The following is a 17884-nucleotide window of genomic DNA, read 5'->3' as shown; positions in this document are numbered from 1 at the left end:
GAGGACACTAGTCACTGGATTTAGGGCCCACCCTAATCTAGTATGACTTCATCTTAGTTTAATTTATTACATCTGTGATGATCCTATTTCCAAATAAGATTACAGTCTGAGGGTCTGGGTGGCTGTGAATGGGGGAGGGCTGTGGCTATTCAACCCGTTACTGCAAGTGAGCAGAGTTGCCCAGTCCATGTGGCCCCATGACTGGCTCCTCGTGGCCTTCTGAGTGGAGGGAGTGGGGGGTGGGAAGGGGGAGGCTCCCACATTTGGGGATGTCAGAGCCTTAAAGAAAGCCAGCATGATTCCCCTACCCCTAGCAGAAAGGGGACCAGTCTTCCCACAGCCCCGTCCTGATGAAATGGAGTTGCCATCTAACTACAAAACACAAAACCAATGGAACACCCCCACCCGTGCCAGGAGTGCATTTACTTTCAGCAAGAATTTCTGTTTAATCAGAGTTTCTAGATCCAGGCTCTGATACCGCCTTAGTTCACTCAGAACCTGACTTGATGGTACAAAGTATGCCCGTTCTTTTTGTTCAGGGCTAGAGAGATTCATGCAGATACTGCAGAACACGGGCTTTGATCTTTTACATTTGATTTTCCTATTTGAAAGTGTTTTGCTAAAAAAAAAAAAGAAAGAAAGAAAGAAAGAAAAGAAAGGGATTTCTTTCATTGTCAAGGTTTGGGGAAAAACCGGATCCTCCCCAGCTCATGAGCATGTTGGGGTCTTGGACTGGGGGTCACTTGTCATCGTATGCTTAGGGCCTCCCGCACATGAGCCTGGCTCCCAAATGGTGTGTGGTAGGAGGAAGAGAATTTTCGAGTGAGTGGGGGAAGCCAGAGACGACATCCGCCTGGCCAGAGAAAGTTCCCTCTTATTTCCAAGTGTGTTACTGAATAGCCCGTGCCAAGAGAACAGTGGCCTGATTTTAAATGAAGAGCGAGAAGGCCCAAAAGAAACTGACTCTGTGTGTGTGTGTCCAGGGCTGTAACACGAGCTGGTGGAGGTTAGGGCTAGACAGGAAATTTTAATTACCCCCCGGGCGTCTCCAGGGGCCTCTCGCAGAGGGAGGTACCGAGGGCAGCCACTTAAGGGCAGGACCCAAATGCAGCCAACTTGAATGTGCCTTCGATATTTTTGCAGCTATACTCAGAGCTTGTGCTCCAGTTCCCCCAAAGGGAGGGTGGGAAGAGGAGCATTTGGCTCTGGGAGAATTGTCTTTTTATGGAGAATCCGAAATGGTGACGTCATGGCCGCCCCTCCAACACCTGCATCACCGCTGAGCCCTGGAAAGGCGAGGATGTTACGGAACTGGGGAGGGAGAAAGGGGTGTAGACTTGGAGGGGAGGCATTTGCTGTAGAGGTGAGGTTGAGGAGGTTTACTGGGGAGGAGGGGGAGGGGGAGGAGAGACAGCGCACCCACTCTCAGGTGCATCTTTTGAGTGAATTGACTTGGAAGATGGGAAATGTGCATGAAAATAAATGGAAGCCAGGTGCTTTTCTCCCCGCTTAGAGAAAGGCAAGAGCTTCTGACCCCCAATTGCGGCTTCAGTCCACAGTGACCTGCCTTAGATTTGACACTCCCTCACCTGCACTGGATTTTGCACATTTGACCCTGGCTAATGGAGGGTGAGGCGAGAGAACCCTGGACTCGTCTGAATTCCTGGCGGGCGTTCAGCCAGAACCCCAGCTGGCTTCTGTTTTGGGGCCTGGACTTCTGGCAGAAAGGCACCTTGACTTGGAACTAGAACTATTTCTCAGCCCCGTTCAAGCACGGTTGTTTCCATTTGCTCGCCGTGGAGGTGGGCTGGAAGGGCGTTCCGCAGTTCCTGGCAGCGAGATCTTTGCTGGGGGTTTTTCCTCCCTCCCTGTTGCCCACGTCTCTCTCTGGGAAGTCTCCTCCACCCTCCTTACAGAGCCTTCCCATGCTATGGGAATTTGAGTGAGGAATTTGAGACTGAGCAATTGAGGTTGAAATTCAGTGAGTTATTAAAATCTTATATTATGCAAAAAAAAAAGTCCTTTTCCCCTTCTCTCTTGCAAGCTCAGGTCACAAGTGCCTGCTTTCAAAGCTGTGAGGTCTAGGGGACTCTAACTTCATGTGTACTCTAGCTCTGTTATACCCCGAGTCCAGCTAGTAGATAGAGATACCTTCTTCCGTTGGGTTGGAGGAGGGTCTGATTTCCACCGGGCTACGCGGCGTGTGGTTTCATGATGCGGCTGAGCCAGTGGGTCTGTAAAAACGAGCTGAGCAATTGGGGTCCTGGGAGGTGTGGCTGCCAGGTCTGTCTGTGAGCCGGGGAAGACGTGCTCCGTGGAGGAGCCCCGCACACGCTCCAGATTTGGCACATGTCTGCCTTCAGTTTCCTGCTTCGCGAAGATCTGTGCCTCATGTGCCCCCGCATGTGCTCACACATGCCGACACACGTGCCCACGTTCACGCTCACCCTGACACTCTCGGGGCTCATCTCCCCCGCATGATGTAATCCGGCCTCTAGAGCCTCTTTCAGCTCCTGTGTCCCGTCAGTGTTGGTGATCCAAGAGCACTGCTGGTCCTAAATCCTAGGTGCTCCTCGGAGGGCCCACGTGCAGGGGCCTCTGAGTCGTTGGAGCAAGGACCACACCATCCTGCAGGATGAAACCTGATTTGTGGTCAGCGACCTGCCAAGAATATGGACCCCAGACAGGGACTCGTTGGTTCCAAGGCTGCATGACATTTTGTGACCCGTTCCCCAGTGTTCCCACCTCTGGGCTCCCACGGCCAGCAATGTCTATACATTGGCTCACCATAATCCGCTGGGGTACCATGATGATGATGATGATGATGATGGGCTTCCTTCTTACCTCCTGTGTATGAGCTATTCATCATTCATTCTTTCACTCATTCAGCGAAGCCCCTGCTGGGGGCTGCTTATGCAGACTGATCCCGAGGAGTCACTACCCTTGAGAAGCTCAAATACACTTGACGGGAGCTGGATTTAAATGATGCTGTTTGACAGGGAGGAACGCAGGCCCTGGAAAAAGCCATCCAGCACACGTGTGCAAGACGCTTCGTGTGGCCTAGCAGCCCCTGTGAAGATGCTGGGGGGCACTGTGACTCCAGGCTGCTGCATTCAGGGTAGGGGGTCCTGGTCTTTCTGGACATAGCCAGGGAAGAGCAGCCAGCCAGGACTGGGAGGGGATCCAGGTCCTTGAGACAGGGAAGCACTGAAGGCCCTGGGACTGAGGGTCCTGAAGGCAGAGGATGGCGGCTGACAGCTTGGAGTGCGGTGGGGACCCACTTGACCATGGCGGGCACCAGAAGAGGAGACTACAGCTTTGGTTCAGTGTAGAGAAGAAAGCTTTCTCGTGGTTGGAGTTGCTGAGAAATGGAAAGAATTGTCTGGAAGGTGTTAAGCCCTTTTCTCTGGGGGCTTCACTGGGATGCAGGTGATCCGACTTTGGGAGCCTGGGGGATGGACTGTATGACCTTCTAATTGACCTTCTCGTTTCCTTTGAGGCCACGGGTGGGCAAACTCCTTCAGTAAGTGGTCAGACAGTAAAGCTGTTTGGCCTGTGGGTCCTCAGGTCCCTGCTGCGGGGGGACTAACCTCACCTCTGTGAGGCAGAACCAGCCATTTACAGTACCCACCGGCAAGGCTGTGCTCCCGTCAGACTTGGGGCGCAGGATTTCGCCTGCAGGCTGTAGTTTGCCGGGCCTTGTTCTAGGCAATTAAGTCCCTCTGGAGTCTTCTGAATCCCAAGCCCTGGGAATCCGGGCTGGTCTCTCTCATCCCCTTTCTGGGTTTCACTCCCTGAGGCAGGCCTCAGGTCCTTGAGGAGAAAAGAGGCGGAAGCAGAAGGGAACAGAGGAGGGAGCCCAGAGCCCTGGCCACAAATGCCTCTGCTTCTTTTGCCTGCGAAGGGGCCCGGCCGCTGGCCTCCCGGCCCTGGGGTCCCCAGTGTGACACTGTCCCCTGGGAAGGGCTGCCTTGGTGTAAATTCCCCTGAGAGGTGGTCCAAGGTGTTTGAGCCAGGCTGTGGGCAAGCCCTAGAAAGACTTAAAGAAAATAAATAAATAAATAAAAAACCTCCAGACGAAAAGGAAAAGCAAAAGCTAACTTGGTGGCAGAGACCTTGGCCTTGGGCGTCTGCCCTCCCTGAGCCCCGTGGCTAGGGCAGGAGCTCTTCGCCTCAGCTCTTCGGGGCCTCTGCAATCATGTACCCAGTTGCGGGCACCCACTTGCTGAGGGGATCCAGCTTCTCGATGGGGTTTAAGGCCCGTTTCCCTGAAGCTGAGACCCACTGGTTTGGAGGGAACAGACTAGACTCTCACAACTAAAAGAAAATGATTTTTTTTGTTGTTGTTGTGAAAGTATGATGTCCCTGTTCAAAATCTCTTAAAAATAACAGATACTGTGACTCGGAGGGTGGAAGCCTGATGCTTTTCTCTTCCGAGGGGTCGCCACCATCAGATTAGGGGCCAGTTCCTGAACATGCGTGCTGAGACTACCCATGCCGTTCTCCTCGTGTTAGTCCGAGGATGGAAAACCCTGCGCTGAGCTCATCAGTGGGGAATCCTGTCGTATAACAGGGAGTCCGGAGGGCAGGGGTGGCCCTTCGGCATGCTTGGCTGCTGTCAGAGACCTGGGTTCCATCCTCTGTACCCCCAGTCCTGGTGTTGCCTGCATCTGGGGGCTGGTAGCCAGATGGCAGGCTCCCCAAGTCACACACAGCTGTGACAAAATCAGACGCAGGAAAGACCTACGGTTCTTCTAATGAGTGAGGAAGTCTTTCCCAGACGGATCCCGTAAACCAGCCCCTGGCATCCCCTTGGCTGGCACTGGGTCATGGGCCCACCCAGGCCAGTCAGTGACTGCCCTTCCCTGAGGGGCAGGAACCTGGCCAAAATGGGGGTTCTGGAAAGGAGGAAGGGAGGGGCGGGGCGCAACAGTGCTCCTTCTGGGCCTTTTCCTGACCGTGGCATCTTTGTTTTTGTATGTACGGGACGGGCTTTAGGAAGCAGGCTTGGATTCTGGGGACCAGGCAGGGAGCAGCCCATTACTGGGAGCTCTTGGATGCCTGAATGTAGAGGTCTTTCCTCTGGGACACTCACTGCCGCCATTTAATCCAGAGCCCCTTTGATATCTCTCTTTTCCTGTGGTTGTAGATCCCTGGCAGCTAAGAGTGTCGTGTATTTGGGGCTGGGGAGGGGGCTGTGTCTGTGTCAGCTGTCCTCGAGGCCAACTTTCCGTAAAGCTCCTACTTTTGCCCCAAGTAACCCTTTCCCCTGACAAAGAGCTGGGCTGAACACCGCCACCTCGCCTCTGGCTTTGGAGGGCCCAACGGGCTTCCTTGGGCAGAATCGCCAGTTACATTCCTAGTCTGCTTTTTTGTATTTGAGAACTGTTTGCTGATACCTCCCTTTTCCCAAGCCCCCCCTCCCGAAACCTCCTGTATTCTCTTTATCATCATGACTCTTATATCTCTGATTCCTCTCCTTTTTGAAGGGTCTCCAGGGGGAGAGACAGTGAGTGCATGGGGCCAGCCACCATCTTGGCTGGGAGTCACAGGTGTTGATGTCTCTCCTTCCTTTTAGCGGCTCCTAGTGTTGTGTTGCTAAGGGCCCCTCTCTTGTGCGAGGGGTGGGTGGACGGGTATGTGAAGGGGTATCCAGGCCTGGTTCTCTTGTCTTTCCGTCTTAGCCCGGCTGCCCCACTATGTTGTGGGACGGAGGTAAAATCTTTGGTTTGGAGGTAAAGACTGGGTTGCTAGTGCTGTCAGCAGCCTCCTTGTGCCAGTTCCTGGTTCCTGACCAGGCAGAGCCCTAGTGTCGGGGGGCGGGGGGCAGGGTGAGGAGCGGTGGACTCCTGCCAGTCGTACTGGGGTCTGATTCTGAAATGGTGAGTGGTGTGGCTGCCTGGTCTCTCCCCCGGCATGGCTGCCTCTGGGGGGACGATAGGTGCTTAGCCTTCTGCCAGCTTGGATCAGATTTGCAGGAAGTAGGAGGACATTGTCCAGGACCTATAAACTGTGTCCCCAGGGCTGGCCCCGCTGCCCCTTCCTGGTGGGAAGGATGGACTGAGGCTGCAGCAGATGCCAGCTCTGGGGTTAAGACACCTCCGAGGGGGACCCCAGGCCACCCGGCGCTGCTCAGGGAACACTCTTAAGCCTGGGACAGCAGGCCTGGCATCAACACTCTACTGACAAGACCCGGCTGCCCACCATCCCGGCTCTACGCCCAGGGGGACCTGCTGAGCTCTGCCTTGGAGAAGTGCTGGCCCCCGAACCTGCCCAGCGCTGCGTTGCTTGGCCTCAGTGACAGGGTCTCCCTGTCCCTCCCTAAGGGCCTCATGCTCCCCCCACCCCACCCCACAATGGTCAACTTTATTGAGCGCTGGGCTCCCCCCAAAACACCGAACAGCCACCACTTGTCGAGTACCTACTCTGTGCAGGCACTGCTCCTAGCATTTACATATTGTAAGCACCGTGCATGGTACTGTTAGCATCGCCCATTTCACAGATGGGGACACTGAGGCAGAGAGAAGCTAGGGAACTTACCCAGCATCACACATCATGTAAGTGGTGGAACTGGGCTTCAAACCCAGAAGGCCTACACTCTTGCTCCCTGTGCCACTAGCCTCTCTCATTAACGTCACTACTACCCCCATCGTAGGCTCCAGATCTTAGCCTTCCTTGCATAGCCAGGCCGGGCCAGGGGTGGCACAGCCTCTGGAGGCTGCCTGACCACCAGGCCTGGGGCAGCTGGCCTCCCCCCAGCCATCTTCCATGTTGTGACCTCTTGCCAGAGCCCGAATCTCATTGACTTGCTTCCCTCTTCAGAGTCCTCTGTGGGTGGGGGACAACATACAACGTTCAGTAGCTCCCAGTTGCTCATGGGATGAGGTCCAGGCTCCTCGTGATAACCTGTAAGGCCAGCCCCAGCTGGCTGGTGCATTCTTCTCTCTTACTGGTTGCCCCCGCTGGCTCCGCTCTTACTGGGCTGTTGCCCATTCCTTCCCCCTGACTCTCCCATACCCCCCAGTTTCTAATCAACTGCATTTAGTCGTGGTCGATTCTTGTGACATTCCTCTCCCTTTCCATAGAGTTTGCTCTGGGAAAGCAGAGAGCGGTCTTTATGCCTGAATGTGGCTAACTTTTCCTCCAATCCCCATGCCCACCCCAGGGCCAGGGCCAGGGTAGGGGTGTCTCAACCTCTGAAGAGGGGTCTGAGCTCTGCCTTGAGCTGCACTGTGGCCCTAACTGCTGCCTCCGGGGTGCTTCGCAGCCCACGGGGCCATCAGAGGAAGGGGGGCCATTGCCGGGGCTGTGTGGTTCCCTCTAGCAGCACCACCGACCACGGGCCACACAGACACAGGTCTGAAAGTGAGATGTGGAAACAGGTAAGCGACCACATCCTCAGGTTGTCCCCGAGATCGTGTGAACACTCAGCCTGCAGGCAGAGCCTGAATTAGGTCCCTCTGGTTCCAGCCCCATGTTTTTTCCACTGAGGGCCCGCAGGTCCCTCGGCCCGCAAAAGGGCTGCTGGATTGAAGGTGGTGCCGGCCCAGCAGAGGGATTCAGGGAAAGGACTGGCCGGCGGGGATGTAGTGGGGTGGGGGTGGGAGACCCGCGGCCCAGAGGCTGCCAACCCGGGTGCTTTTCCTTCCCGTTTGGAGGGACGGCTGAGTCCCCCACGGTCCACTTGCCTTGGGCCTCGGGCCCCTGGCTTCCCCTTCCCTCAGGGCCTCCACCTGCCATTTGTCTTCTCTGACTTCTGGGTTTGAGGTGGAGGAGGGGTGGGGCACTGCGGGGGCTGCCCCGGGCCTGACTGAGTTGGTGTGGAAACCTCAGGTTGTTTGGGGGGATCGTCCCCGGAGATCCACAAGGCTCTTGGGAATTCCCAGGAGAATGAGCTTTACAGGGGCACCTCTGGCCTTGTTCCCAGCCCCCCAGGACTTTTATAGGAAGTGTTGGGAGCTGAGGGGAGGCGACCCCATGACCGCATCTTCACAGCAAAGAACTGACCCTTGCTCATTTTTTCTTTTTTAAAGATTTATTTATTTATTTATTCATGAGAGACAGAGAGAGGGGGGAGGGTCAGAGGGAGCAGCAGACTCCCCGCCGAGCAGGGAGCCCGACGCGGGACTCGATCCCGGGACTCCAGGGTCATGACCTGAGCCGAAGGCAGACGCCCAACCGACTGAGCCACCCAGGTGCCCGACCCTTGCTCATTTTGACATTCCTGCTCAGAGGATCCCTTTTGGCCTCCCCACTGCCTCCACTGGGGATTGCTCAGGGCGGGCTTTGGGACGCCAAGTGCCAGTGCCCTGCCCTCACCACCCTGGTCCTCCCTCTCCTTTCTGGATGGATTGCCCGGAACTTTAAATTCCCAGATCCACTCACTCCACTCCTGTTCCCAAACTGAGGCCCCAGTCGCCTATACTTACCCAAGCCCAGCAAGGGTGCCCCCATTTCAGAAGGACCAAGGCTAGACCCCAGGATTAGGGTCTTTTTCTTAATGAGATAAAATCAGCCAAAACTAAAAGTGAGCCCGCCCTGATAAGCTGAGTGCTTACTGGCCTTCCTTTAATCTTGGCAACAACTGGACAAAGGAGGGATTTGAAGCCCAGAGAGTTAGAGTAACTTGCCCAGGGAGGGACACACAGCATACAGTGTTACCAGGGCTTTGAACCAGGGGACTGTGGCCACTGCTGTCCTTCGCCTTCCTTGTGAGGAGCCCCCGAGCTCTAATAGACGAACTGTGCCTGTTATATTGGCGTTGCTGAGTCAAGCTTTCTGAGGCCGAGCCCTCTCCAGCGGGTCACTCTTGCTCAGAGGGTTCTTGGCATTGGTGCCTTCACTGTGGCCAAACAACCTGGCACTGCTGACCTGTTGTCTCGCTGTCACTGGCATGTTCCCTTGAGGGTGGTCATGGGATTCCGGTCGCTTTGTTTCCACACTGAGTAGCTGGCATCAGCGGGAGGATTTGCATGTAGCAGAAACCTCCCTATTTTCCCCCCACTGGGTGGGGGGGGGACCTAGGTAGGGTGAGCAGCCGTCCTGGGAGGTCATCCCCTGCCCTCTCTTCCTGAACCCACAGGGCTGGCAGGGGCAGTGCACTCCCCTGCATGCATTTGGGACAAAGCGGATGTCCCGGATTCTCTTGAAGGCACTGCCTCCCCTCTGATGTCTTGTGAGGCGCTGAGCACACAGTGGGGTGGCCCTGCGCCTCTCTGTCCTGCCTCCCCACCTTGCTTTATGAACTGCCGGCCAGAGTATGAAATGAGGCTGCAGGATGCTGTGGCTGATGGGTGGGAGGTGCCAAGTGGCACTTGGCACTCAACCTCCACCGGCCTCCTGCAGCCTGCGGAGGTGCTGGCCTCTTACCAGAAAAGGAAGGATATTTGCCAAAAGTGAGCCCCCACCGCCGACGTAGCCTGTGCCCTACCCCACCCCCCGACCTCCCCATCAGCCTCCCTCCATCCCTCCATAGCTAGGCCTAGTGTGTGCTCCCCAGCTGGGCCCGCGCCCCGGGAAACATCCATCCCACGCCCTGAGCTGAGAGGGCCTTCTGAAGAAGCAGCTTTCTGAGGCCGCTGCTCTGGTTCGAACTCTTTGGAGGTTGCTCCCAGCCCCCAGCCCCACTGCCCTTAGGAAGACACAGCTCTCCCAGAATGCCTTGTGGGAGTGGGCTCCACTCCCCTCTTCTGGGACATCCTGGCACCTCTGGACCGGACTGGCGACAGTGGCCCCCTCCCTTGGCTCTGCACGTGTGCTCGTGTTAGTTCCTGCCCCTCTGCCCCAGCCGCCTCCCTCCGCTCCGGCTCTGCCCACGGTCCGGCCAGATCAGTGGCCTCTTTGTACATCTGCCCGCCCGCCGGGACTGGTCTTTGTGCTCTCCTTCTGCTCTGGAGAAGCCCCAGGTAGACGGGAGCCAGGTGGTGAGTGAGTGGATGGATGGGGTCGGGGAGCCAGGAACTGATTGGAAATCAAAGACTCTGGGCTCAGGCTTTTGTACAGACTTAACTCCTCATCTATCCAGATGAGACTCATCTGGATAGGCACAGTTCGAGACACCCACAGGGAGAACCAGGGCGCCCCCGGAAAGGCCACTGGCTTTGGGGATAGTCTGACACCGTGCCCTTCTCTGACTTGAAAGTGCCTGGGCACCACAGGGTATGGTGAAAGTGTAGGTTCCGATTCAGCGGGTCTGGGGCAGGACCGAGGTTCTGTATTTCTAACAATCCTGGGTGACCTTGAGGTCCTGGTCTAGGGACCACACCCAGAGTAGCCTGTGCCTGCCTGTTGCAAAAGGCATTACATGATTTCCATTCAAGGCCTTTCTACGAAAAAGAAAAGCCGGGGCGATCCTCTCAACACTAAGACATTTTCTGGGGCACTGCCATCCTCCTGAGAACCCCCCGCCTCCCCTCCCCCCACCCGCCACCCGCCGGTATCCCTGGGGAGATTCTGATGGCTGAGCCTCTGGCACACAAAGGCTGGATGGCTTCTTTCTTCCTTAATAGCAGGATTATTCTGGTGAGGGGAAAACCAAGAAAACCCAGGGGCTCTGCACAGTGGAAGCTGAGAGAGCAAGTGATTCATGGAACCAGGAGGGGCTGAGCCCTGGGTGGACACTGGACACCGGCCCCTGTCCCCTTCCTAGTGGACCTTTGCTGGGGCCAGGCCAGGCGCTTTCCCAGGGCCTGGGCACCCACAGCGGTGGGCATGCTGGTGAGGGATCTCAGCCTGTCCCCCTCCCCCAGCCCCCCATCCAGGGACGGCCCCAGTCAGTACAGAGCCTTTCCGAGTGAGCCCTGGCAAGAGACCGGATCTCTCCCACAGGCTGGGCTGGGCTGTCACTGAGCTTGGGCTTCATGGAGATTCTGCATAAGAGGCCTGGGCAGGCTGGGCATTTGGGTTTCCGCCAGAATGCTAAAGATGTTGACAACTGTGTGAGGCCTAGTCGAGAGAGGGCAGCTCTTCAGAGCCAGGAGCCCTGGAAGCCGTCTTCGTTTTCATGACAGCAGACAGGTAGTCCTTTTAAAAATAGCTCTCTCTCCTTGGCTGCTCACTGGGTGCCAGGGCGGAGTGTGGGTGCGTTATCTCCCTGCCCGAGTGTCTCCCAAGCGGGTGGCAGGGCTGGGTGTCAACGCCGGCCCGTGTCTGCAGGGCTGTCGCCAGGGCTGATGGGACTAGAGGGTCTCCTAGCAGATCCTGGAGAGTATAAAGACGACGGGGACTGAAGATCTTGTAAAGTAAAAAACACGGGGAAAGTTCACCAATTCAGAGGAGGGCTGGAAGGACACCCCAGGAAGCAAATAAGGGTGCAGTGCAGGGGCTTGAGTTTCTGGGTGGTTTTTCTTTAACATCCTGGGTTGCCATCAATAAGAAAAATCTGGGTTAAAATTTAAATTAATGAAAAAAACTGGTATTAGGAGCCATGATGTTGGTAGGGGGGGAGCCAAGGGCTTAGGGGGACTCCAAGGAGTCTGCAAGCATTTGAAAGACAGAAACTCTGGGGAGGGGGGCGCCTGGGTGGCTCAGTCGGTTGAGCGACTGCCTTCGGCTCAGGTCATGATCCTGGAGTCCCGGGATCGAGTCCCGCATCGGGCTCCCTGCTCGGCAGGGAGTCTGCTTCTCCCTCTGACCCTCCCCCCTCTCCTGTGCTCTCTCTCTCTCTCTCTCTCTCATTCTTTCTCTCAAATAAGTAAATAAAATCTTTAAAAAAAAAAAAAAAACTTGTGGGGAGGGAAAGGGAATATTTTGATGGTCTGAAGTAGGGGGAGGGGAATGCAGGTTTAGGCAAGGCTTGTAGGGAGAAAGCAAGCCCCAGATGGGCCTGGGGTTTCCCCGGAAGCCTGGTCTCACACCCCATTCTGGCAAAGGCTTTCTGTCCCCGGTGGCAGGGGTTGGGGACCTGGGGGGTGTCTTGGTCAGTGAGTCTGACCCAGGCAGGCTGTTGTAGGGTGCCGTTCCCTTTCCATGGGGCTGGGTTCCAAATCAAAAGGAAGTTGATACCATTTTCTTGGGGGCGGGGGAGGAGGCAAAGGAGGTTTCCAGAATGCAGGAAAGGAATCTGACTGCATTCACCTTTTCCACAGGCACGAAAGTTGGGTAAGTTAGCCAGTTGGCACATGGCCTTGTCTAATGGGGCTTCCACACTGGGCTGCTTGTGGAGAGGGGCTTGAGCATGCTAAAGATGACTTCTGCCCCCTGGCCCAGCCTTGAAGGCCGCTGCTTCTTGTCACCTCCAGCTTCCTGCAGCCACACCCACCATGGGATGCAATAAGGAAGTCCTACAGCCTTCAGAAAGGCCTTTATCTTTTTAATAACATACTTCCCCGGGAATCTCTCTGCATTAGCTTTGAGGGGCAACCTTGGCATTCTTTTAGGACTGCCTGACTATCAAGTCTTATTCCCCACCCCCAAATTAACTCTGGTGGCTGGGTTGCTCAGCCCAGGGCTCAGGCTGTGGGCTCGGGCATTAGGCGAGGGGGTCCTCCTCCTGGTTAACCTAGGTGGACCTAGTGACCTTGGGCTGGTTGACCTCAATGGGCCCCCATGTCTCCATAAGCCAGACAGTCCCACACCCCTCAGAGTAGTGCTGGAGGGTTGAATCAGATGAAATGTATTTGAAGGGCTTGCCTGGTGAGACTGTTTCTCCAGATGTTTGTAAGATGGAAACCCGGGTATTCTTTTGGTCCAAAATGAATGCCTTTGCATTTTTTTTTAAATTTATTTATTTATTTTGAGAGAGTGAGAATGAGAGAGAGAAAGAGAGAGAGAGAGAGAGAGCACATGAGAGGGGGGAGGGCCAGCGGGAGAAGCAGGTTCCTCGCTGAGCAGGGAGCCCGATGCGGGACTCGATCCCGGGACTCCAGGATCATGACCTGAGCCGAAGGCAGTCGCTTAACCAACTGAGCCACCCAGGCGCCCTGCCTTTGCATTTTTGAGTGGTCTACTGCACCATGCTTTGAGACCAGAATCAGAATCCACGCACGTTCAGGACTCAGCAATGTGGCTCCTACCATTTCTGCCAGAGTCTTCAGGTATAAATTGTAAAAGGTGTAAATCTGACAGTCCCAATAGTGGTCTGTTTGTTGGGGACATTGAGTGTGCACTCTGCCCCCCTCCCCCGCCGAGTTGTGGGGCATGTAGTAGAGACTCAGTTAATGACCATCCCTGCCTTCCCTGCTCCCCTGTAAAGCCAGGGGTCTGCTGGGAAGTCCCAGGTTCGTTCTCATCCTTAGGAAGTGGCTTCACTGCATACTTCTGCTTTCACCATCTATCCAGTGGGGTGACTAATGACCACTTCACAGCACTATCGGATTAAACAAGGTGATTTTGCACAGGGCCCAACGCTTAGTAAGCTCTCGATAAACCAGAAACACAGGCGGCTACTATTAATTCTTCATAAGGCTGGTGTAAAGATGAAAAGGATGGGCATATGAGACAGTGTGCTGGGAACTGCAGAGCAGGCCAGTTTGAGCTATTAGGTGCTTTGAGCCCCACGGCATGCACGGCCCATTCTGTCGCTGGGTGCTTTGAAAGGAACAAATACAACAGAAGAATTGACGAAGGGGATCTGGGAGGTTTTTCCTGCCTGTCTTGCAAAGCCAGGCCCTGAAGGAAGTGACCATGGACCAGCCCTTGTAGAGAGGGTCACTTTGAAGAGGGAAGGATGCACTTCTCAATTATAAATCCCAGCTCCACACGGAGGGGTGAGGACACCACTAGTGTGTCGCCTTATGGTCCTGCCAGGGCTTACCACAGCTGGCCCTCGGCCCGTGCTTCGGGGAGGGATGAAGGCAGGCGGCCATTACTGAGTGTCGGGGAGTGATCCCTGCTCTTCCCAGCCCTGCTTGGCTTTGGAGATGTCCCTCCCCACATCTACATGCCGGCTTTATTCCCGTGTCGGGCGGATGGCCTGCTGCACCACCCAGACCGGCCCGCCTAGCGGCACCTGGGCCCCTTCCCTCTACTTGGGACTTGCCCACTGGGGTGCTGGGCTTCTGCTTCCAGGCCCTGACTCACCAAAGTGGTCACGTTGAAAGATTTCTACCCATTTAAAGATTTCTTTAAATTCCTTTAACCTGTTTCCAGACTTTGCTGAGGCCCTTTCTGAAATATTTCTCCTTTTTCTTAGGCCTGGAGAATGTCTCAGGCTTGTGGGCCTAACAGAAAGTTTGCAGAGAGGAGTATTGAAGGGCGGTTTCCAAACCCCCCCCCCTTTTTTTTAAAGATTTTATTTATTTATTTGACACAGAGAGAGAGAGAGTGAGACAGAGCACTAGTGGGGGCAGGGTGGAGAGGGAGAAGCAGGCTCCCAGGGAGCCCAAGGTGGGGCTCGATCCCAGGACCCTGGGATCATGACCTGAACCAAAGGCAGACGCTTAAACGACTGAGCCACCCAGGCGCCCCTTTTCCGAGCCTTCTTGACTCCTATCGGTCAGAACCTCAGAAGAGATGCAGAAGGCTGATGTCTGAGCCCCTCCCAGTGCATGACCCCGTAGCGCCAGCCCCACCGTGCTGGGGGAGGCTGTACTTGCTCAGGGTTACGTGAGCAGGGCCCCCCAGTCCATTCTCCCCCCGCTGGGTGAGGACCAATTCCTGCACGTTCCCTGACCCGTTCTTGTCTCTTCCATCCTCCTTTTGCCCCCAGGGAGTCACATCTTAGATGCACTGCCCTTCAGTACTCCCCTCTGTTCCTCCTCTCTGCAGACTTTGCTGAGACACACACTAGATGCTGAGCGGTGGGCAGAGGACATTTATTCAAGATCCCAGCATGGCTGGTACCATTGTGGTAGTTTAACTCACCTGTCCTCCTAACCCTGAATTGTTCAGAGAGGTGTTTCCCAAAGTGTTTTCCTTAGAACACCAGGTTGCCAAGATGAGCCGTGCCTACTTCTAGTGGAAAGTTCCTGAACACAGAGGGTTGTGTGATCCGATGAGTCTGTGTGCTTTGTTTCCCTGCGGGAGGTTTCAGATGACCAATACGAAGGTTCTGGAAAGTTCCACAGTATAGAAGCCTGTTTATTCTGACTAGGACTCCCTGTAACAGAGACTGTCCCTCCAGCCTCTTTGTAAGAACTCTTCTTACCTCAGGTCTTATTGTTGTTGGCTCTTTTTGCCAGAAAGCTCTTCCCTGTGTTGGTTCAAGTCTAGCTCTGTCATGTCCACGCATGGAGCCCAGCTCTTACTGCTCTTTGGGAATGTTTGTGGAAAGTTTAAATGCATCATGGGAAGACTGTGCTCTGCTTCCCGGGGCCAGATACTGTTGGTTCCTTCCACTCCTGTCCTTGTGTGGGATCTTAGGTCCATTGACCTTCTTAGGTCCCCCCCTCCCCCCACCAACCGACCAGGCCCACATCCCGCAACGTGTGGGACCGGCCTGCAGTGGAGAAGACTGTCACAGGCTGGGGAGGGCTGGGATCCCCTTCTTTCGGGATTTGGCATTGTGGGAACACAGAGCTGCTGTGTTAGGAAATATCCAGCGAGGGGGAGGCGGCATCTGCTGAGTACCGGAGGACCGACAATGGGGCTGTTGGCTCTCAGAGAAGGAAGGGGGCAGCTCCCTGAGCTTGGGAAGTACAGAGAGGCCACTGAGGACAGCGAGGTGGTGGGAGGTGCATCCCGGGCGGCGGGAGGAATGGCATGCGTCGGCTGCTGTGGCTGAAACAGAGCCCGCCGGGGAGTGCCGGGCCTCATCTCTGGCCTGACCACGTGGGCCTCGAAATACCACCAGCGCTCAGGGTTAGATTTCTGATTGCCCACAAGCTGCATTCCTCGGTGGGTGGTGGTGTGGGTGCCAACAATGGTGGGCTTTTGTTGTTGGGAGGGTGGGGAGAGAGAGAGATAGTGAAGGAGCCTGACTGGCTTATCTATTTTTACTGTGGGGAAAAATACACATAAAATTTGCCACCTTGACCATGGAGGTGTGCCGTTCGGTGTATATTCACCGCCATCTGTCTCCGGACCTTTTCCTCATCCCAGACTGAAACGCTGACCCACGGAACAGTCACTCCCCAGGCCCTGGTAACCACTGTTCTACTTTCTGTCTCCATGATATGACTCTTCTCGGGCCCTCAGACAAGCGCAGTTATATAGTATTTGTTCTTTTCTGTCTGGCTTCTCTCAGCCCTGCCGTTTGTTGTCAGGGTTCCTCCCCGAGGTAGCGTGTGTCAGACTTTCCCTCCTTTTTATTGTGAATAATAGCCTATTGTATAAATACGCCATATTCCTTTGCATGGATGTACTGCATTTTGTTTATCCGTTCATCAAAAATGGACACCTGGGTTGTTTGCACCTTTTGGCTACTGTGAACTGATTTGCTTTGTAAAGCAAGGTGTTCATACCTGAACAACAAGGATCCCTGAGGAGCAGAAAATGGGACGGACTTGGAGGGAGAAGGGCCGGGGGGTCGGTAAGAAAACCCTGTCACAGCCCAGGTGTGTGGAGAAGTAGGGGGTGGACAGGTTGGCAGAAAGCAGAGAACAGAAGCCTGAAGAAGGATCCCTCCTCCGTGGTGAGGCTGGGTTTGTTTCCAGGCAGGGAACTGGGGGGCTGGAGGGACACCAGCAGAGATGCTGGCTCTGTGGTAAAACCCGGCCAACAGGTCAGAGCCAGGTCCTCTCTCAGCAGACACTCACAGAGAGGTGACTGTTTGGACCTGGAGGCTAGATGAGCGTGCCAGAGAGCCGGGGCCAGGACAGCCGCGTGCAAGGGTGGGAACCAGCTTCCACAGGCAGGAGAGCGGAAGGATGAATGGAGAGGGGCGCCTGGGTGCGCTCAGCCAGTTGGGTATCTGACTCTTGATTCGGCTCAGGTCATGGTCTCGGGGCCCTGGGATGGAGCCCTGAGTCGGGCTCCCTGCTCAGCATGGAGTCTGCTTCTCCCTCCCCCTCTGCTCCTTCCCCACTCTCTCGCACTCACTTGCTCGCTCTCAAATAAGTAAATAAATAAAATCTTTAAAAAAAAGAATAAGAAGGATGAACGGAGGGGTTTGTGGAAGCGGGGGAGGCAGGGACCCAAACGTATGGCCTTGTTAAGGGGATACAAGACCTGACAACCGCCATGTTATAGAGGATCCCCTTTGAATCGTGTCGTGCAGTGCCTGAAGGCATTTCAAGAAGGGGGTCCCTTCTGATCTGGTGACCCAAGTGGGCACTGCAAAGCAGCAGGGGACAATTATTTTCCAGTAAGTGAGGCCAAAAGAATTACGTGTTTGGGAGAGTGACAAGTATCTGATGGTCCTGGCCATGGTGGTCCCTTGTCAGCATCCTTCCTTCGACCCTGCAGGTACGACGCTGGACGGGACGGCTTCATTGACCTGATGGAGCTGAAGCTGATGATGGAGAAGCTGGGGGCCCCACAGACCCACCTGGGCCTGAAAAACATGATCAAGGAAGTGGATGAGGACTTCGACGGCCAGCTCAGCTTCCGCGAGGTACCTGAATCGCTGCGTTGGAGGGCCCCCGAGAGGAACCTTACAGTTACGGGCCCCTGGAGCACAAGTGGTTTTGGCCTCTCCCGAGCACTGATTGGACAGTTAACCTAGAGTTCTTTAAAAATATCTTTAAAAAGCTAGTGAACTGCAGTGCTGGCATGGGAAAGTGCTCGGTAAGCAGACAGAGAGTCACTGTGGGTAGGACAACCTCATTTGGGTGAATGTTTGGGTGTGGAGAAATCTGGAAGGATGTTTACCAAATAGTGGGTATGTGTGGGTGCAAAGTTTTGGTAGTTTTATGATTTTATACTTTTTTAGATATCAAAACTTTCAACTTTTATAATAAGCATAAAGATAGTCAAAAAGGAATTAAACAGAGGGTCTTACTCCGTGTTCATGGAGCTCCCTGTGTCCCCATGACAATCCAAGAACGGGCTTTTTGGCCTTTGAATC

General features: G+C 54.9%; 1 protein-coding gene across 3 annotated transcripts in view; it reads left to right on the top strand.

Moving 5' to 3' along the window:
• Positions 1–17884, top strand: part of EFHD1 (EF-hand domain family member D1) — a 43468-nt gene that overhangs the window by 6268 nt on the left and 19316 nt on the right. For all 3 annotated transcript variants that reach the window (XM_073877167.1, XM_025889479.2, XM_073877170.1), the window contains exon 2: positions 17284–17431. In XM_073877167.1, the coding sequence (XP_073733268.1) occupies positions 17284–17431 (148 nt within the window). The remainder of the gene's footprint in view (positions 1–17283; positions 17432–17884) is intronic.

This window comes from Callorhinus ursinus, unplaced genomic scaffold (assembly GCF_003265705.2).
Source record: "Callorhinus ursinus isolate GAN/ISIS: 27379988/994484 unplaced genomic scaffold, GSC_fseal_2.0 scaffold2, whole genome shotgun sequence".
NCBI lineage: Eukaryota > Metazoa > Chordata > Mammalia > Carnivora > Otariidae > Callorhinus > Callorhinus ursinus.
This window is presented reverse-complemented; position numbering and strand designations above follow the sequence as displayed.